We start from the raw sequence: 22,035 nt of genomic DNA on the forward strand, positions 1-22,035 counted from the left end.
GTCACTTGTGAAGGTACTTGGGTCCTGTGATAAAGTTTCTTCTGTTCCTCGCACTTTTATTTGGCATATGTTCCATTGACCATGTTACCATATTGTTTCCTGTGCCTTTTTTTTAGTGTAACCATTTGAGCAGTCTTATCCTGGCATGTAATTTCTTGCTCTGCCTGAATTGCTGTTTTGCCTAGTTCTCTCTAGCCCATCTTCACTGTGTGGCTTAATTTACCAATCTCTTTCTATTATCTACTGCATCAACCAACCTTCTGCTGAGACCTGAGTTCCTTATTCCAGGCATCCGCTTTCTCTTTTGCCCCTAGATTAGTCTGAGCCCATTCCAGCTCTGCCTCCCACATTTGGTTTTTTTGATAATTGTTTTCCTGTCATTCTTGATATCCCTCTGAAGTACCGTTAAGATGAACTGACAACTTGAAGTGGCCCCTCTTTGTTAAATGAGTTCCCTGCAGTGATCACAGTTCTGAAGAGAGAAAAAATGCTGGAAAATCTCAGCCGGTCTGGTAGCATCTGTAAGGAGAGAAAAGAGCTGACGTTTCGAGTCCAGATGACCCTTTGTTAAAGCCCAACATCTGCAGTAATTTGATTTTTTAATCACCGTTCTCAATCTGTTTTTGAATTTGTTCCAGCTCAGCTTTTTTCCCAACTGTTGCTTTCCCAATCTCTCACTCAGTTAAGAGCTAATTAAGCTGTTCATGTTATATTTATTGGACAATTCTCCTGAATTGCTTACTGATTCTAACAGTTGCGTTCCCTCTTTGGGTCTGGCCTTTGCCATTCCCTCCTCAGTACCCTCAAACACCAGGCCGTTTCTGTGTCGCCACAGAATGCCGATTTCTCTCGCACACAATTTTACACAACTGGTAGTTTGATCATTCGGTTGGATCTCTAAAGGATTCCCCAAATTGGCTCTGGTGGATGATAGCTCTGCTCTAATTTCTACTTCAGAGCATGGTGGCCCTTGCGGTAGATGATACAGGATGTCCTACATGAGCACCAAGAATCAAATCCTGAATGTGATTTGCTCTGAGACTAACAGTTCTCTCACCTAACATTAAACTGATATCACTGTTATGTGGGATTTCCTTGGCTCTTCTTGAGTTCCGTCGTATGATCTCTGTTGCTGAGTTCCACTTGTGCTTTTTCTGTCAACCCTTTTTACCCTTTATTCACATCTTTATGCTCTGCAGTTCCTTCACTGCTTGCTGCTGAATGTTGTACTTTTTCTTGTCTTAAGAGATTTCTTAATTATTACTACCTTTTCATTGCCCTTGCTTTTCTCCTTGGCCTGACGTAAATAGACATTTCTCAGTTAGATTAGGATCACCAACTTTTACCTTGTTTCCTATTTGTTGTAGTTCTCAGTTAAGTTTATCCAATTTTTTCCACTCTTAGTTCGATTGCTGTGGTTGGTCTTGCTTTCAGACTAATTACAGCTTTGACTCGCTGGCCACACTGGGTTCATAACATCTTCTGCCCCTCAGGGTCTGGCACTAGCTGAACAACTCATTCATCCAAAAACAGGCACCCATGTGAGTAATGGTCTTTTCTAAACTTCAGCCAAACCAGATACTCACAGGGAGGCTGTGCTGTCAAAATTTATCCAGTACCAATATATAATAGTGTTTCACACTTCAGATGTTGTCAAGAGGCTGCAGACTTTGTTACGTGTTGGTGAGGCCACACCTAGAGTATTGTGTGCTGGTTTGGTGTTCTTATCTGAGGAAGGATGTTCTTGCTATAGAGGATGTGCAGCGAATGTTTACCAGGCTGGTTCCTGGGATGGCAGGACTGTCGTTTGAGAAGAGACTAAGTCAGTTGGGATTATATTCATTGAAGTTTAGAAAAGTCGGAGGAGATCTCTTAGAAACCTGTAAAGTTCTAACAGGATTAGACAGGGTAGGTACAGAAAGAATGGGCCCAATTCTCCCATCGCGACCCGCAACTTTTCTGGTGGGTCCGGTCCGGAGAATTGCATGTTGGCCATTTTGCTGGATTTGGGCATGCGTCGGGAACGTATGTGCGTCTCCCGGAGCTGGAGAACAGTCACAGTTGAGACTGTGCTGGAAACCGGCAGGAACTGGTGTGTACAGTTTTGGTCTCCTTACTTGAGAAAGGAAATACTGGCACTGGAGGGGGTGCAGAGGAGATTCACTAGGTTGATTCTGGAGTTGAGCGGGTTGGCTTGTGAGGAGAGACTGAGTAGACTGGGGCTATACTCATTGAAATTCAGAAGAATGAGGGGAGATCTTATAGAAACATATAAGATTATGAAAGGAATAGATAAGATAGAAGCAGGGAAGTTGTTTCCACTGGCAGATAAAGCTAGAACTAGAGGGCATGGCCTCAAAATAAGGGGGAGCAGATTTAGGACTGAGTTGAGGAGGAACTTCTTCACACAAAGGGTTGTGAATCTGTGGAATTCCCTGCCCAGTGAAGCAGTTGAGGCTACCTCATTGAATGTTTTTAAGGCAAGGATAGATAAATTTTTGAACACGAAAGGAATTAAGGGCTGTGATGAGTGGGAGGGTAAGTGGAGCTGAGTCCACAAAAAGATCAGCCATGATCTTATTGAATGGTGGAGCAGGCCTGAGGGGCCAGATGGCCTACTCGTGCTCCTAGTTCTTATGTTAAGAAAGGTAAGTCATTTGAATCTTTTTTTAAATGTATTTTTAATATATTTTGCATATTTTTATTGGGCCTGGTACGGAATTTGCCAGGCTCGATAGCATCTCCCACCCCGCCAAGAGTACTTCATTCCGGTGGGGTTTAGAGTAGCTCCCCACATTCGGGGAACTAGTGGGAGACCCCGCTGGAATGAAGGGGGGGCAATTGGGGCCCACTAGAGGGTTGGACAGCAGGGTGGTAGTGCCCCTGGGCATGGGCACCCTGGCAGTGCCAGCCTGTGCCCCCTGGCATTGCCCAAGGGACAAAGTGCCCGTGCTGAGGGGACACCTTGGCACTGCCCACCAGGCATCGGGCAGTGCCAGGGGGCAGGGCCTATTGTGGATGAGGCTTAGGGGCGATTGGTGGGGGTGGGGGGTCCTGCTGCTACTCTGCATTGCAATCGGTCTGGGCTGGAGGGAGGCCAGCGATTGGGGGGGGGGTTCTGCGGAGGGCAGTCTGCCGGGGTGAGGGAAGTGGGGGGAACGCCACTGGGAGGGACATTGGGGTGCTCGGGGGTAGGGAGGGGTTGGGTCAGGGCTGGCCCAGGAATTGTTGTGGGGGCCATGATCGGGCCGTGGGGGATGCTGGAGGGACAGCACTGCAGTGGTCCCGGGCTGACCAGTGATCGAGCTGGCCAGAAAACGGGGAGACTGACAGATCAGAGCCACTGCACATGCGCAGAGTTCCGGAGCTGTCAGACTCTGGTGTGAATAGGCCCTGTCCCCCTGGGTTTTTAATGAGATTCATGATTGTGCACTGTAGAGGTCACAGAGTGGGGAGATTCAGGTCTGAAGCTGCACTGAGTGATCTGGAACAGTTTTCCCACCAATTCAGCACTTTTGGGAGAATCGCCCCCAATGTGCCTGATGGTGGGGAAAGTCCAGAACTATGGCTCATAGTTTGAGGATAAACCTTTTAGGACTGAGGTGAGGAGAAATTTCTTCACCCAGAGAGTGGTGAATCTGTGGAATTCATCACCACGGAAAGTAGAGGCCAAGCCATTGTGTGATTTCAAGAGAGAATTAAATATTGCTCTTGGGGCTTAAAGGGATCAAGGCATATGGGTGGGGTGGAGTGGGAGGAGGCGGATCAGGGTATTGAATTTGATGACCAGCCATGATGATGAATGGCAGAACAGGCTCGAAGGGTCAAATGGCCTCCTCCTGCTTCTATTTTCTATGTATGTATGTTTTTATGTAAAAGGTATTTATTGATAACTAGAAACTATTTACAGGAGGTTGCAGCCCTAGGCTGCCTGATGTGTTCTGAGATGGGCCTTCACTCTGTGGGGTGATCACTTACTCAGTTCCCATTGATGTTTCAAATCAGGTGATCCTCTTCTACTGTACTGATTTAAAGATACAGACACCATATACGCACTAACCAATATCGCTTTTGTTGACCAGACATGCCGGGGTACTTTTGCACATTGCCAGGTAGATGCCAGTGTTATATCTGCTTGAATAGGACAACCACTGTTTCTGAGCATTCTGCCGAGATTATTTTAGGGCCCACATCCTTTGCAATGTCCAGTGCCTTCAATAGTTTCTTGATGCAATACTTGCATTGTCATATGAACAGTAAATTTTGTATTTATGATTGCTGCAACTACACAAAAGAGACCTGTTAATACACTTCAATACACTCCATTCTGTGCCTTTGATCCTTCCCAGTGTATGAATTGAATAGATTTTATTAAATGTCATTACAGGAAGTTCCAGATCCAATCAGATACTTTGTTACTCACTGGAGCAAGGATCCTTGGGCTCAGATGGCTTACAGCTTTATAAAGGCAGGGGGAAGTGGTGAAGCTTATGATATAATTGCTGAAGATATACAAGGAAAAGTATTTTTTGCTGGTGAGGTAAGTGGATAATTTAAAATGTGACAACCAATTATTTGTGAATATAGTTTTTTTAATTGCACCCATGCACATTCCCGTGAAGGTGGCAGTGTTAAAATACTCAGTAAATCATCCAATCGTCAACATACATTATTGTGCTTTAATTATTACTGAGATAGTTTATCAGTTCATGAAAAACTTTGCATTGGTGAAAATAACATTTTATCAACAATCCACATATTTCATTAAATTGAGCCAATTTAAATGTTCATGGTCTTCTGAATTAAATTTTGGTTAGAATTAACTGCTTGGAAACTGGTCTATAATGAAACCAGGTATCTGTTGTGTGGCAGATATCAATGCTAAAGCGAAATGAGACTTTTGGATTGAAGGTCATGAATAGCATTTGGTTTATAAATACAGGGTTAATTTTCCACTCCTATATCTAACAAAATCAGAATTGGCACAAACATCCATTATAAATTGCTTTTCCTATGTAAACCTAGTAGTTGTGGTGTAGTTCCTCAGCATATTTTCACCAAGAAACTCCTGGAATCCAACCAATTCCATTTCCTAAATAGTTGGAATTCTTGTTATTTAAATTTAAAATCAACCCCCTCATGATTTTTATCAACTTCTATCTTAGCTGCAATTAATTCCCATCTTGTCAGGAAATTATTTACTGATTTTAGCATTCAAAGTTGTGTTGGTAATACTTGAGAGGCCACCTTGTCAGATTTAAGGAAGTCTGACAGCATTTGAAACAGGATTTATAATCTATTTTAATTATATTCCATTATCAGAACCACACCATGGTGTTTTGTGAGGTCCTATGCCATGTTACCATCAGTGAAGACACAGTGTTAAACTGACTTCATGAATTTGATTAAACAAGTTTCTTTCTGAGTAATGCTGGCAGTACTTGACCAATAATACTTGACTTGCAAAGCCTTTGTGTTCTGTTCAATGCAGTTTTTAAAATCCATTTACAGGATGGATTTAATTTATTGCCCATCCCTGATTGCCCTTGGCTGGTGGTGAGCTGCCTTCTTGAACCACTGCAGTCCATGTGTTTGAGTTACACCTGCAGTGCTGTTAGGTAGGAAATCCCAGGTTTTTGAGCCAGTGACATTGAAGGAATGGTGATATAGTTCCATGTCAAGATGGTATGTGTCTTGGAGGATATTGCAGCAGATGGTGTTCCCATGCATTTGCTGTCTTTCTAGGTGGTAGAGGTCATGGGTTTGGAAAGTGCTGTTGAAGCGGTTTTAGCAAGTTGCAGCAGTGCACATGATAAGCACTGCTGCTATTGTGTGCTAGTGGTGGAGTGAAATGTAAGGTTGAGGTGCTGATTAAGTGGACTGCATTGTCTCGGATGATGCTGAGCTTCTTGCATGTTGTTGGAGCTGCACTCATTCAGACAAATTGAGAGTATTCCATCATCCTCCTGTCTTGTACCTTGTGGATAGTGACAGGCTTTGGGGAGTCGGGAGGTGAATTACACTCCACAGAATTTCCAGCCTCTGACCTGCACTTGTAGCTATTTATACAGCTGGTCCAGTTAAGTTGAATGTCAAGAGATAGTTAGATTCTCTGTTGCTGAATTGCTCCTGGATGTGATTCAAATTTCCTCCATTCCCATTAACCTCAATTTTGCTAGGGCTGCTTGATGCCACACTTGACATCAAGGCAGCATTTAACCATCACCTCACCCATGTAGTTCGGCTCTTTTGTCCAAGTTTGGTCCATGGCTGTAATGCGGTCTGGAGTTGAATACCCCTGACAAAACCCAAACTGCGCAATGGTGCGCAGGGCTTTGATAAAATAGTACTGCTTGATTGCACTGTCAATTTTACCTTCCACTTGGTCGTGGATTGGTTAGATTTGAATTTGTCCTGCTTTTTGGGGACAAGATACACTTGGGCAAATTTTCTCTTGATGCTTGTGTTGTAGCTGTATTGGAACAGCTTGGCTGAGGATGTGGCTAGTTCTAGAGCACACAGGGCCATTGTGTATCCTGTGCATTTATAGATTTCTTAATGTATGGAGTTGATATAGACTAGCAACTGGATGCTCGGGGATTTTAGGAGATGGTGAAGATGGATTATCTACTTGATATTCTGGCTGAATTCGTTGCAAATGGTTCAGTTTTGTCTTTTGGGCTGATATGCTGGGCTCCCTCATCATTGTGAATGGGGAACTTATGACGCCTCCTCCACCAGTTAGTTGTTCAATTGTTCACCCGTGCTCATTATTGAATGTGGTAGGACTGCATTGCTTTGATTGCTTATTTAGTTGTGGGATTGTTTTGTTCTATCGCGTGTTGCTTCCTGTGTTTAACACACATGGTTCTGTGTTGTAGTCTCACCAAGTTGGCACTCATTTTTATGTGTGTCTGGTCTGCTACTGGCATACTGTCCTGTACTACTCATTGAGCCAGAATTGCTTGCTTTCCTATTCTAATGATGGTAGTGAGGGATATGCCAGGCCGCAAGAATACAGATTGTGGGCCAGCAGGAGCAGCATTATATTTAACCAAAGAACTCGTGTGCCCAGTTTCGAGCTAATCTCTTCTGAATCTATCCCATTTAGCACAGTGCAAGTGTTATACAACACAATTGAGGGTATTCTTAATGTGAAGGCAGAACTTCCACCAGGACTGCATTGATCACCTACTATTGCAATCATGGAGATGGAACAGGTCAATTCTGTGCTCCTACACTTTGGTCAGCCATTACATGTTTATAAGACAAATTGTGGCCTGTGAGCCAACTGTCTCTGAGAACACCTTTTTGTATTTCACATTACTGTGAAGTTATGAAAGCCAACTTATCTGCTCATCGGGAACTCCATGTCCCAACAGTCTTCTGATTTCCTGTACATGTGCAGGGTGGGAATGGGTTATATGTGTCTTCAACTTTTTATTTTTTAGGTCTTGCGCATCAGGGAAAAAGGGTCAGGTGGCCAGGTGCGGATTACCATAGGCAGTAATTGTCCCAGAGAGGGAGAAGGGAGGGGATAGGGATAGGTCCTCAGATGTGCCCCAGAGATGGGGGAACAAGGGATCAGGAACAGGTCTCAGTGGACCTAAGCAAAGGAGAAACAGTCTCCAATTATAGAAAGCACTGCAGATCGCAGAGAAGCTCTTAAGATCCAAGAAGGCAGCTGACTCCTTGCTGCAGGCTGTTGGGGCAAAGGTACCCCCTTGGAGCAGTTGTGTTCTGCTTGGCATGGCTGAAGAGCTGAGATTGATTTGACTGTATTCTCGAATCCAGGAATAGAATCTTGGAAGGTGCAAAATATCCTGCGAGGTGGGGCATCATTACAAAATTCCAAGGCAGGATCTTTGAATGTGAAGATTGGAAACTTTCCTAATACACTCAGGAAACAAGTTGTGTTTACAGTTTATAAATTCAAGGTGCATTTAAATATATTTAGATTTGTGTTAAACCTGTGTAATGAGATCATCAAACAGAAGTATGAAGATGAAAACAGAAATTTTAAGCCAGAGTGGAAGATTTTGAATTGGTGTTAAAAGGCAGAAAATCCATGTGGCTGTCTGCAATACATGCTCGCGGCAAAGCCATTAACTTTAAGTGCCACTACGAAACAAATCATGAAAATTTTACATGAGTATCCTCACGAGTTAACCAACACCCACTTTCAACATTCAGTAAGGAAGCTGACACCAGTTCTGTTGCTGTTGAACGTCATACTATGATGGAGAATTGAAGAACTGGAGCTGTTGCAGTTTTAGATCCAAATAAAACAGTTTCAGCAACTAGCAACACACATTCCAATTTCACTCTATAGAATGTGAATTATTAGATTAGTGCTCATGTTACAAGCTAGAAACAAAATAACCCGAGGAATTCTCTAGCATTCAGCCTAGGCCTTGATGAATTCAGACGTACAGGACTACCCACCACTGGCAATCTTTCTTCATTGTGTTTCCATTTGTTAAAGGAGAAATGTTGGACTTATGGCAGTTACATATGTTGATGTTCCACTGAACAAACTTGTGTATTGTAACAGGTGGAGCCTGCAATGATGGAGAAAAATGTAGGCCTAATTGCACTTGAGTTTCTCTCTATTCATTGCATTGTTCATCATGAACATCTAGCATTGAACATTAGTAACTTGCAGAAGTTGTGGTACTGCTTTGCCTTCCTTGTAAACCCATTCATAATTGATAGTCAACAATGGTTGTCTGCTTCTCAAACTTCTGGTTAAGGAAACATTTCATCATAGAATCATCTTAGAAACCCTACAGTGCAGAAGGAGGCCATTCGGCCCATCGAGTCTGCACCGACCACAATCTCACCCAGACCCTACCCCCATATCCACCCCCATATCCCTACATATTTACCCGCTAATCCCTCTAACCTACGCATCTCAGAACACTAAGGGGCAATTTTTAGCATAGCCAATCAACCTAACCCGCACATCTTTGGACTGTGGGAGGAAACCGGAGGAAACCCACGCGGACACGAGGAGAATGTGCAAACTCCACACAGACAGTGACCCAAGCTGGGAATTGAACCCAGGTCCCTGGAGCTGTGAAGCAGCAGTGCTAACCACTGTGCTACCGTGCCACCCCAAATTTGCTGTAGAAATTCAACTATTGGACATCCAGGACTAGGCTGTAAAGATGATGCATAAATTGCAATCAACAAAGCAAGTGCCAGAAACAAAATACAGGAATGTCCTGGTGTTCACAGGGATTGTTCTGTAAAATCTTGCAAACAGGGAATATGCTTTTAAATGGGATTCAATTAGGTTCCAGCCATGTGAGGACAGCATTGAGTTGGGTAGTTACTCTGCAGAAAATTGTGGTGTGGTACCTGTATATGACAAATGAGTGTCTCTGAGCAAAACATGAAGATTTAAAATCAAATACAGCCATTATTGCAGCTCTGGACTCTCTGGGACATTTCCAGATTAATCTCCTCAGTTGGGCTGCAGTTCAGCTTTGTCATGGCTGCTGTCCCTTTGGGAAAGGGAGCTGAAACCACGGATAAGCAAACATTGCTCACCCAATGGATGAAGTATACAAAGCGTGTCCAAGTGAAAATGCAAACCAAAAAGTGGGCCTTTATCCTGAACTCCAAAGAACAAAACAGCACAGGAACAGACCCTTCGGCCCTCCAAGCCCGTGCCGCTCCCTGGTCCAAACTAGACCATTCTTTTGTATCCCTCCATTCCCACTCCGTTCATATGGCTGTCTAGATAAGTCTTAAACGTTCCCAAACGTTCCCAGTGTGTCTGCCTCCACCACCTTGCCTGGCAGCGCATTCCAGGCCCCCACCACCCTCTGTGTAAAATATGTCCTTCTGATATCTGTGTTAAACCTCCCCCCCTTCACCTTGAACCTATGACCCCTCGTGAACGTCACCACCGACCTGGGGAAAAGCCTCCCACCGTTCACCCTATCTATGCGGGTGTGACTCATTTCAATTTTCAGCACAACACTGCTGTGAATTGCTATAATGTAATAGAGTGCTTGTTGAAAGGTTTTTTACAGCATCTAAATTAATAGACAAAGCAAAATCTTTCCTGCAGAATGAAATGAGCAAATGACGGTTGTTTTATAACTAAACAACCAAAGCAAGAAAACACATTTTAAATCACGATCTTAGATTTATCAACCCAGAACTTGCAAAATAGTGGAATGTTGGTCAGAGTAAAGAGGATCTGTCAGTACCTAGAAAGATGGGCAAAAGAACCTTTAATTATCTCATTAGGTGCTGATCGATGTGCTTGGCATTGTTTTCTGCTTTAGTAATATTTTTGAAATGTTTATTTTCAGAGATGAGCTTAATGTTTTTGCAAAGTCTGGCCAGCTGCTTATGTTGATACTTGTTGAAACTTTCATTTCATGTTTAAAATCCTGATTCTTTTTTAAATTTTAATATAGGCAACAAATCGACATTTTCCACAGACTGTTACTGGAGCCTACCTGAGTGGAGTCAGAGAAGCAAGTAAAATTGCTGCATTATAAATGAAGATTTTCTATAATTTATAATTGTTAAAAGCACTAAATGAAAACTCTGTACATAAGATACTGTACTTGTAAACAAATTATTGCTTAATCCCATGTAGGTCTCCTAAGTTTTAAGATCATGAATGAGGATTTTTGCGAGTGACTGCATGAAGATTTTGGTGTTTAAACCAAAGTTTAAATAATAAAGTACAAGTAAATGTCACTTCCAAACTTTCAGCAACTATTATACAAAACCCCCCAGAAAATCAACATATTTCCACCTCGACATGGAAAGGACAATGTTAATAAAATACTCAAAGTTCAGTTCTATATATATGTGGTGCAAAATTTCACCCATACTAATTTATTTGATAAAGTTCACAATATCGTTAATAAATGCATGGTTAGAGTCAGCATCTAATTCATAGGATTGAACTGTTCGGTTCTGTTTTGCAATTTTTGCTTTGTAGAATTAGCAACTTGGAGGCTAGAATAGTTGCTGCAAACACTGACCAGGGCATGTGGAAATGGTCAGTTAGAGAAAGGTTGGTTTGCTGAATCTTTCAGTCACCCACCAAAAACGTGGGTGCTTCAAACAAATTGGGCTTATTCAAGATAGAACACCCACTGTAGCTTGGTGAAATTATGTTCGGTTTGTTTCTTCCAGAAAGGGTTTAATGATGAAAGCAGTAACTATTTAGTAATTTGTTCAGTTGGAACAAATCCTTACTTGAGCAACAGTTCCATAGTGCATGAAAGACGGCAAGCAACATCTCTGCACCAGATTCAACATGAGTAGATCAAGATGCAAATCATAGATCTCAGACTGAGATGAAAGATAATTTGCCTTTAAGTGAAACCCTCGTGAATTGTGTAACAGGATTTTCACTGCCTTTTGGTCAACCTGGGCTATCTATTGTAAAGTGTACAGTATGAGAAGCACAAGGATAATTGTCCTACTTTAAACATGGACAAAGTGCCTGCATATTTGATTTTATATATGGTTAAAACAGGATTTTCTAGGTCTGTAGTTTTTTTAAAAATCCTGTACATAGTTTGATGTAAATATCTGGTTCATGTTTGGATCACCTAGTGTCTGTGCTACCTGCAAATGGAAATGAGTATTGGTACGGATTAAATTCTATTGAGCACGAGTTGTTATGCAAGATAGGTAGAGTAGTATTATAATACAAAGCAAATGGACTAAATTAGTCTCATTTTAATGACATAAGCATTACTGAAAAAACCTCAGGTATTGCATTCTGAAAAGCTTTCCCCTTATTCCACTGATCAGTTACACTAGACTGAAATACAATTACCTCAGTTTTACTGTGCATCAATATCAAGAAATGATGTGTGTTTCAGGTTCACTTCAAATCCTGAATCAGTGATATACTAAACACTTAGGAAAAAAAACATTTCTGTATGTACAGATGTGGATTCAGTCCACTGGACAATAAGGTTTTCTGAACTCTAGTTTTCAATTTGTCACTCTTGCTATTTAGCATAGAGTATCTTACAATACCCCCAAACAATGTCTACCTAACAGACTTATTTAGAATGTCAAATCTGGACTGCCTATTTTAGTTACATTTGAATTAACAACCTAGGACAATGACATTAAACAGTTATTCTAGTTTGCACAGTTGTTGCAGACTATATAGTCTAACTCAAAAGCTGCTGGAAGTCAAATTCTGGAAGTTTTCTTTCAGCACAGTTTCCAATTGTGTTGAGGTTGCTTAATGATTGATTGGATTTAAGCACAAAACTGATTAACCAGAGTGGACAGTAAAACACTAAAGATTCCAACAGTAGGTGATGTACTGTGATTAAAGTAATCTTAAAGCAACTCCATTCCTGTTCTGAGCATTTGTTTCCAATCCTTTTAAATGGACTTGCAGCAAGATATTCTACTTTTTGTACGTTTTCCATTGGAAAGATTACTTTCTGTAAACCAGTAATGGTTTTGATCCTTCAACTGTTTATTAAAAAAAAGTGCTCAAATAAAAATAAACGAACTGTTTTTTTAACTTGTGTATAAAGTTTTTATTTTCTCTTGGGGAACCAAGGCAGATAAATTGCTCCACAGACAATCTTAGTTCTATAAAATAAGAACTTAACCTACAGAAGTAGACATACTGCATCTCCAATAAAACTCTCCCCATTCACAAGATTAAAACCATGGCCTTGCTCTCAAGACATTTGAATACAAAACGAAGATCAAATTAAACAGCAAAAGATATAGCACATGCAAATATGTCAACTTAAGGAAGAGGCTAAAATATTTTCCAACTCTTAACTGGATTCTAGCTAGTGAGAAATGAAACATGCCTAACAACCATAATAATAAGTAATGAGTTTACTGGGTAATTTATTCACAGCTCAATAGATTCAAATGTACACTTCCATAAACATTTAAAAAGCTAGTAGACAATTAGAATGTAACATAAAACTTAAGCCTTAAAAGTCAGATCAAGAGCAATAAGTTGAATATTCAATTTACATTGGCATACAAGACTGATTCTACGTAAATCCCACAGGTTGACAAAGAAATACATTCTCTTATTTGTGCTGGTGTTAAACAATCCCATTTCTCAATCTATGGGACCATGGTAGCGATATCGTTTCAACACTCCTTTGCTGGTTTCTTTCAACTAGGACAGTTTTATCACGAAATTAACTGAAAAATAAAATATTTACAAAATCAAGCATCACAAAAGTTCTCTCATGAATTAAGCATGCTTAAAAATATACTTTAAACCTGGGAAAACTACTTGTAAAATGAGTGCAAATGTCAGTCATATCTAATCGCCACCATTGACGATTAGAAAAGCTACAAAGCAATATAGCACAGCTATGTCAAATCTTGCTTTCTTTCAGCCCATCAGACTGCAACTTCTGTTTGTTTGGATGAAACAACCATAATTCTCTCCTGGAGGTGTTTGAATACTGGTTCCACCATGACCTTTAAAATGTACAGAACTGATGGCAATTCTTCCTATAGTTATTCTCTACCAATGATGGGCACTACTCAGACCTCAACTGTTACGATCTATATAAATGATCTGCAGCAGGGACAGAGTGTAACAGCAAAATTTGCAGATGATATAATAGTTGGGAAAGCAGGCAGTGAGAATATAAAGACTTTACAAATGGATATAGATAGGCTAGGAGAATGGGTCAAAATTTAGCAGAAAAAGTAGAAAGGCAAATTATCACGTAATTGGAAAGCAGATTTAAAATGTATCCGGGCAGAGAGACCTGGGTGACTGTTCATGAATCGCAAAAAGTCAGTATGCAGGTGCAGCATGCAATAAATGCCATGGGACTGGAGTATAAAAGTAGAGAAGTGTTGTTGCAATTGTATAAGGTGTTGGTGAGGCCACACCTGGAGCAGTGTGTCCAGTTTTGGTCTCCTTATTTGAGGAATGATATGGTGGTGGCATTGGAGGCAATTCAGAGGAGGTTCACCAGATTGATTCTGGGGATGAAAGGGTTGATGTACAAGGAGAGATTAAACAGTTTGGACTTATGCTGGGGGGGAGATGATCAAGGTATATAAAATTTTTTAAAGGGATTAATCGAGTAAATGTAGACCAAATGCTTCCTCTTATAGGGCAATCTAGAACAAGAGGTCACAGGTTTAGAGGCTGTAGATTTAAAACAGATGAGGAACTACTTCTCGCAGAAGATGGTGAATTTGTACAACTTGCTGCCCCATAACGTGGTGAGTTTGAATCATTTCGAGGAGGAGATAGATATATTTCTAATTTAAAAGAAAACAGGATAAAGGGACATGGGGAGCAGATGAGGTGGATTTGAGACCAGGGAGAGATCAACCATGATCTGATTGAATGGCAGAACAGGCTCGAAGGGCTGAATTTGCCTACTTCTGCTCCTAATTCCTGTGTACTTCTGAATTTGGATCATCCTTTAAATAAGGATAAGGAACCACAACACCAAATACAATTACTACAACTGGCAATTCAACCGCAACCCAAAAATATTAAGTGAGAAAGTAATTGAATTCAATCAATTAAAACAGGAAACAAAATGAAGCCTGCAAAAGATTTACAGAAACCCTGAAAAACTATTACAATAAAATGTAAAACACTTTCTTTCATGCTTAGGCATTATTGCTGAATGTATGCGAGTTACAATGGACATGATACAATGCATAGACATCAGTGAAAGTTGGTCAGTACAGGGAGTCAAATAATACAAATTCTCAGCTCATTTTTAATATGGCCTAATTTTCTTCAATTGTAATCAAGCTGAACTAACAGAGAACTCTTCCATCGCACCAAGTACAAAGTTGGCCAATGCCATGAGAATATCCTCAATTGAGCAAACAGCATTTTATTAAAGATTATACAAATAAGTACAGAAAGCTTGCTTTGCCAGATTTGGACAAATTCACCACTAAGAATTCTTCATGTTCAATTTCACATCAGCATTTAAATCTGGGTCACCAATTGTAGTTCCAAACAGGACTACTGATGCATTACAAGAATTAAACCCCCTTCATGAACTCAAATTTGCTAAATCATATTTTAGAATAGTTAGTGTAAAATGTCCTTAAATATTGAAATTTACCCAAATCACATTTCAGACTGAAGGCTGGGAAGAGTTCTGTAATCAAGCGATAGTCACTTATAGCCCAGACCATGCAAACCCTGTTTCTCTTTTAAGTGTCCCTTCAATTTCCTTTTAAAATAATTGTTAGCTTCTGCTTCTACCACCCTAATTAGTTTCAATTCTAACTAAGCTGGTATTTATTTTATGATTTATAAATTTAATATTTAATTAGGTCCTGTTGAGAAAAGACTACTGAACACATACCTCTTTCACGGTGTTCTTGATAAAATCTTTTTTATCAGAGAGGTCATAATCAGGATAGCTGGCAAAAACCTAAGTAAGATAGAACATTCACTTAAGTGCTTAAGAACAGCATATTGGAAATATCAATCTTAATTCTAATTAATAAAATAAAGACAGGTAATATGACGGGGCAAAGGTACCATTCAAATTACTCTGCAAAAACGTTAGTAGGCAGTTAATTAGAAAGTACAAAGTTTACACAAACTTAAACTAAAAGAAACATTGAACTCCCTGCTCTTTGGCATGACCAGCTCCCTCACCGACATCAATCCACAGTACCAGTTTTCTCCTAGTATTTCAAAAAATGGACATTCACCGGGATACAGATTTGTCCTCACAAACACAAGTTAGAAAGTGAACAGTATATAGACAAGAAATAACAATACTTCCATGTAGGGTTACTTATAACAAATCCAGTCTCATAAAGCATCATCAGGAAGCACAACATCTGAATTAGGTGACGCAAAGAATGATGGTCACCAGGAAGTAATTTCAGTTTCTTCATATAGCATTCTTTACAATCTTTTAATTGGGGTGCACCATCCCACATCAGGGAATCCAGACAAACAACAAGACATATAAGTCCTTAAGCTTACTTGCAATAAAAGTATGGTCATGTGGAAGATTTTGCCAACATGCTGTAACTACCAGTAGCCATTTAACCCTCATCTTTGATCACCTGCTTTTTCTAGTCTAGAGACTTGTTCTTTTTCTCCTGAAGCAAATCATTAATACCATAAACCTCCCTTCAGAGATTTAAAGGAGTTTCATCTGGCACTGCAGCCCAGCTAGTTTTTACTGACTTTTGTGTTGTTTCGTGGTGACACTAGGAGAATTGTTGAAGTTACTCAGGTTAAAATGAAGCTGTGAATTTGCAGCAGGAGCTGGAAGACCACAACTGGGGATAAGCACAAAATTCTAAAATGTTCCATTATAATTATAGAGAACCCTCAACTCAGAAGCTCCATTAACTCACCTATGCTCAATCATAAAATGGCACCACAAAACATGGCTCAAATGCAACAAAGATGCAGATCTTGAAAATAATTCTATGAAAACTTTAAAAGAATAAAAACATGCATTTCTGAAATAGCTCAAGAATAAAACAAATTTGAGTCGATGAGGCACTCAACACCAATTGCAAAAGATCTGTACTTTGCAGGCTCCAATGCATCATATTTGAGAATTAGTATTTGTTAAGATTTAGAATCAGACAATACAACAATTAAATACAATGAAAGTGATTGGCTGCATTGGTTTGAGATCAAGTATAATGATTTCAAAGAATAGTATGGGTGGAGTTCAATAATCTATGTTGAACATCCCTTAATATACTCTTTTTCTTAAAAATCAGATTGTGTTATACCAACACAAAGTAGGTTAATACCCATCACGTATGTGGTACAATGTGAAAATATCTTCTAAAATCAAGAGTATTGCATTCTATGAAAAGCTATACAACACAATGCCCATTATTGCCATCCGTCAGGATATACCCAGGACAAACCATTGCAGGAGTTATCAACATTTTGCACATTTTTTGTTACTGGTATTTCATGAAGTAAAAGCACCCATTATCTTTCACTTTTTAATAATTTTGGACAGTAGAACAAATTTGGGACATTACAGGACTAAGGTAGAAGTTGAACTAACAACAACTTTATGGTGGTAAAAACTTGTCTGCACCTTATTCAACAAGGTGTAACTTGAGGTTTTTTTACAGTAAGACTAAGAGCACAAGTGTAAGTGCACATCAATTCCTTATCTTCAGGGACTTCAATGGCATATCCTGTGCAGGAGTGGGGAACTACTGACAGCAACTTCTGGATTTCCATGTTTAACTGCACATTCACCTAGAAGTTTCTGTCCGTTTCAGTTTAAGCAGCTTAGGCATTATCAAATCGGAATATTATCTACTATTGGGGGGGGGGGCTTTTCAAATTTTAGGCTTTCAAACATTGAGTTTGTTTAAATAGACTAACCCAAGCTTTCTTCAGCACGGAGCTAATTTTCTAGTATAATACATAGAAGCATTGCCTCAAGTTTAAAACAAAACATCTGCAACAAACCATTAATAATTCACCTTTTTGCAGATTTGTTTCATTGTGACTTCTTCCAAGTTCGCATCAACCAACAATTTCATGACTGTTCCCTTCAATTCTTCATCTGTAGGTGGTTTTTTAAGTTTCTTAATCAGTGGTTCATCATCCGAACTATCTTCAGATTCACTTTCTGTGAAACAATGACAAGACGCAGTACATTGTTTCAAACTAACTCAATACAATTATGCACTTTTCAAAATCCTACATCAAGTTTGAGTTAGCTTTTGGGAAGGTCGGGGTGCTGAGGTGGGGGTGGAAAAGGGTACACAAAGTATTTGGAATTCACAGCTGACCAATTTGCAAACCAGTTACTCAACTGTAGACTCAGCCAATCCTCATATTAATAATTAAAATGCAATCCATTCTGGGTGCAAATAAAGCTAAAATCAACATGTATACCAAATTTAGTTACAGGTTTGGATTCTCTAAGAAGCAACATTTGAGAGGAGGGCCACAGAGGAGGAGTCTCAATTATAGTAATTTCAGAATGTTAACTTTTCTGCATGAGATCTGCCGAGCTATTGCTTGGTTAATCACTGAAAAAAATCAGGTCAATTTGATTACGACCACTTTGTTTCTAGGCACATTGCGGCTAGGATCTATACAGGTGCTAATGTGTTTTTTTCCAGCTTACAGTAACAGGAGAAAGATCTGTCGCTAATAGTTCGCAAGTTGTAACAGCATTGTTGTTCATTTTAAAATCAAGAATGCACAAAGCTGGTGTTGAATTTCAACAAGTAATTCCACTGGAGAATGCAAGACATCTGAAAAATGTTGCCGACCAACTGATGATGAGAATGATTTTCCCATGGAATTAGCATTTGCTCAACACCATACCACTGCCAATTTGCAGCACTGTAATAGTTCATATAAATTTGTTCACTTAAGTTTTAATTAGAGTTCTGTTTCTCCACAAAGTAGCCACCACATGCCTCATTTTCAGTAGAGTTTAGAACTTGAATTTATTTTAACACAATTAAACATCCCAAAGCATTTCACAGTAGCTTTATAAAACTAAAGTATGACACCGAGCCACAGAGAGATATTTGATTAGGTAACTGAAAACAAGAGGTAAATTTTAAGGAATGTTTTAAAAGGAGAACAAAGAGGTAAAGAGGTGTAGAGAAAAAATTTCAGAGCTCAAAACCTAGGCATTGAAGATGTGGCCACTAATGGTGAAGCAATTAAAATCAGGGATGCTCAAGTGGCCAGAATTGAATGAGAATAGGGTCTTGGGACTGGAGGAGAGTATAGATGTAGGGAGGGATAAGGCCATGCAGGAATTTGAAAACTAGGTTAAGAATATTAAAATCAAAATGTTGCTTCACCAGCAACAGTATAGATCAGCAAGCACAGGAATTAGATTAATAGAACTTGGTGAATGTTTGTGCATGGACAGCAGATTTAAAGTTTATTTATTAGTGTCACAAGTAGGCTTACATTAACCCTGCAATAAAGTTACTGTGAAAATCCCCTAGTTGCCACATCCTGTTCGGGTACGCTGAAAGAGAATTTAGCATGGTCAATGCACCTAACCAGCACATCTTTTGGACTGTGGGAGGAAACCAGAGCACCCGGAGGAAACCCACGCAAACACTGAGAGAACATGCAGACTCCGCACAGACAGTGGCCCAAGCCGGGAATCGAACACGAGTCCCTGGCACTGAGAGACACCAGTGCTAACCACTGTGCCACAGATTTCTGGGGGACCTCAAGTTTACAAAGCATAAAATATTCGAGATCAACCAGGAGTGTGCTAGAATAATTAAGTCCAGAGCGAACAAAGGCATGAATGAGAGTTTCAGCAGCAAATGTGCCAAGGCAGAGACAAGGTCAGGCTATGTTACAGAGATGGAAATCGGTGGCCTTAGTGTGGGGTCAGAAACTCATCTTAAAATCAAATATGATTGCAAGGTTGCAACCAGACTGGTTCAGTCTCAGACAGTTGGCCAGGAGGAGGGATGGATTCAGTAGCTAGAGGACAGTTTGTAGTGGAAACTGAAAACAATGGCTTTAGTCTTCCCGTAGGAGGAAATTTCTGCTCATCCAGTATTGGATGTCAGTTGGATCTCCAGTAAGATAATTTAGCAACAGTGAGAAGTCAAGAGAAATGGCTGGGTGTGATTAGCATACATGTGAAAAAGAACACACTGCTTTCAGATGTGTTACGAAGGGGCAGCATATAGATAATAGGAGCAGATCAAGGTCGGTGACCACAGATAAGGGTGCAGGAGGAGGAGTGACCATTGCAAGTGAGACCCTGGTTATGATTACTTAGATAAGAAGGGGAAGAGGGGAGTACAATCCCACTAGCTGAATAACGTGTTCAACTGTCAAAAACTGCAGCAAAGTCAAGGAGGATGAGGAACAATTTATTTTATCTCAGTAACATAAGATGTCACCTGACTTTGATAAAAGCTGATTTTATACTGTGGCGGGGGGTGGGGGGATACTGATTGGAGGGATTTAAACATGGAGTTTCAAGAAAGATGGTTATGGATTTAGGAGAGAACACATTCCTGAACTTTTGAAACAAAAGGGCTTTGGAGATGGGGGCGATGCTTTGCAAGGATGGTGCAGTCAAAGGTTGGTCTGTTGAGGACAGAGGTGGCGACAGCTGATTTAAAGGAGTGAGGGACACAACCTGAAAAGAGAGAACAGCTGGCGTTATTGACTAAAAAGAGCCAGAAAGGTATGGTAGGTTGTGAGCAGTTTATTAGGAACAGGGCTGAGGCAGCAGGAGGTGGATCGCATGGGAAAGCTCAGAGAAAGCTATGAGGATAGAAAGAGAAAGATGAAAGTTCAGGGCTAGTACAGAGAACCTCTAGAGAAACATATGCCCTGTGAGCTGATAGAAAGGAGGAGAGTGGCAAAGGCAGATCAGATTATGAGCAATAAAGAAGTCCATCAAGTCCTTGCATTTTTGTTGAAAGTGAACGAGGAGATGACAGGAAAAGCAGCTTTTGATGACAGTTTGCAGTAGAGAAAATAAGCCAGGATCTTTGCATTCCAGAATGATCTTCCAGTTTTAATACACAAAAGCAGGATCCAGATCTTGCATTAAAAAGCAATGTCCACCATATTCCTTTAAGTCTTTGACCCTTGGACTGGAGAGTAGATGGGGGCATCCCAGGCATGTGGCGAGGATGACAGAGGCTAATGGTTTCACTGGGGCTAGGGCAAGGGTGCAGGTACGGAAATCGGCAGCTCAGAAATGTAATGGTAAACGGAGGGCCAAAGTCAGTCTAAATAGGATTTTGAAAGCGCAGTTGTAACTGGATTAGGGATTGTATTTGAGTGTCACTGCCAAGGCCAACATTTGTTGTTCATTTCCTAACTGCCCTCAAGATAATGATGGTGATGACCTTCTTGATCCACTGTATTTCATCTGGTGTAGATAAAAATATACTGGGAGTTCCAGGTTTTTTGATCCAACATAGTAGAGAGAAGTACAGCTCCAAGCCAGGATGGTGTGCAACTTGGAGGGGAACATACAGGTGATCCTATCTGTTGCCTTTGTCCTTCTAGGTCGTAGAGGGCAAGTTTTTGAAAGATGCTGCCAAAGGAAGCTTGCCAAGTTGACACAGTGTATCTTATTTAAAAGCCTACACTGCTGCCAAAGTGCACCAGTGGCAAAGGATACAGATGTTTAAAATACTGAATGCGTGCAAATCAAGTAGCTTTGTCTTGGATGGCATTGACCTTTTGAGTGTTGTTAAAGCTGCATTCATCCAGCAAAGTGGAGAACATTCCATCACATTCCTGACTTGTGCCATGTAGATGGTGGACAAGCTTGCTTTGGGGAGTCAAGAGACAAGTTACTCCCTGCAGAATTCTCAGCATCTGACCTGCTCGTGTAGTCATAGCCATAATATTTATATGACTGATCTAGTTAGGTTCAATGTCAAGGGAGATGGGTTAGCTTCCTTTGTTAGAAATGGTCTTTGCTTGCACTTGGTTGGCACAAATACACAAATATTACTTGCCAATAATCAGCCCAAGCCTGAATGCTGCCGCACGTGAACACAGACTGCTTCAGTACCTGAGAAGTCACGAAAAGTACTGAGCACTGTGCAATCATCAGCGAACATCCCTGCTTGCTTCTCACCTCACCGTATGGATGGTTGGAAGGCCACTGCTGATGGTTGGGTCTAAGACACTGTCTGAGGAGCTCCTACATCAATGTCCTGGGATTGAGGTGATTAGCCTTGTAAAACCACAACTACCTTCCATTATATCAGATATGACTCCAATTTTGCTAGGGCTCCTTGATGCCATACTCAGCTAAATGCTACTTGATGTCATGGGGCGTCACTATCACCTCACAGACGGAGCCAGTGTCATAGTGTGGAAGTGGAATATGAGTGGAGAATGAGACAAGGAAGTAATCAGAGGTGGCTTTATTAGTGATTTACTTGATAGATAGATTGGAGAGAGTGATCCTGAGCATTATAACATTGAGAAATTATTTCATAAATCAGGCAAAAGAATACTAGTCACCTGCTTGCAACAATCACAACTGTTAAATGCTATAAAAGGGAAACAGGTAA

The 22,035-nt window shown here is 40.5% G+C and overlaps 2 protein-coding genes across 5 annotated transcripts in view; one reads left to right on the forward strand and one right to left on the reverse strand.

Moving 5' to 3' along the window:
• Window positions 1–12,530, forward strand: part of kdm1b (lysine demethylase 1B) — a 121,696-nt gene extending 109,166 nt beyond the window's left edge. The window contains exons 20-21 of the mRNA XM_078241908.1: window positions 4,388–4,540; window positions 10,437–12,530. Coding sequence (XP_078098034.1) covers window positions 4,388–4,540; window positions 10,437–10,520 — 237 coding nt within the window. The 3' untranslated portion in view covers window positions 10,521–12,530. The remainder of the gene's footprint in view (window positions 1–4,387; window positions 4,541–10,436) is intronic.
• The window catches only part of LOC144511598 (protein DEK-like), a 54,853-nt gene continuing 45,348 nt past the window's right edge, over window positions 12,531–22,035 (reverse strand). For all 4 annotated transcript variants that reach the window (XM_078241911.1, XM_078241909.1, XM_078241910.1 and 1 more), the window contains 3 exons: window positions 17,467–17,615; window positions 15,345–15,413; window positions 12,531–13,182 (listed from right to left, as the gene is read on the reverse strand). In XM_078241911.1, the coding sequence (XP_078098037.1) occupies window positions 13,171–13,182; window positions 15,345–15,413; window positions 17,467–17,615 (230 nt within the window). In that variant the 3' untranslated portion in view covers window positions 12,531–13,170. The remainder of the gene's footprint in view (window positions 13,183–15,344; window positions 15,414–17,466; window positions 17,616–22,035) is intronic.

Source organism: Mustelus asterias, chromosome 2 (genome assembly GCF_964213995.1).
Source record: "Mustelus asterias chromosome 2, sMusAst1.hap1.1, whole genome shotgun sequence".
NCBI lineage: Eukaryota > Metazoa > Chordata > Chondrichthyes > Carcharhiniformes > Triakidae > Mustelus > Mustelus asterias.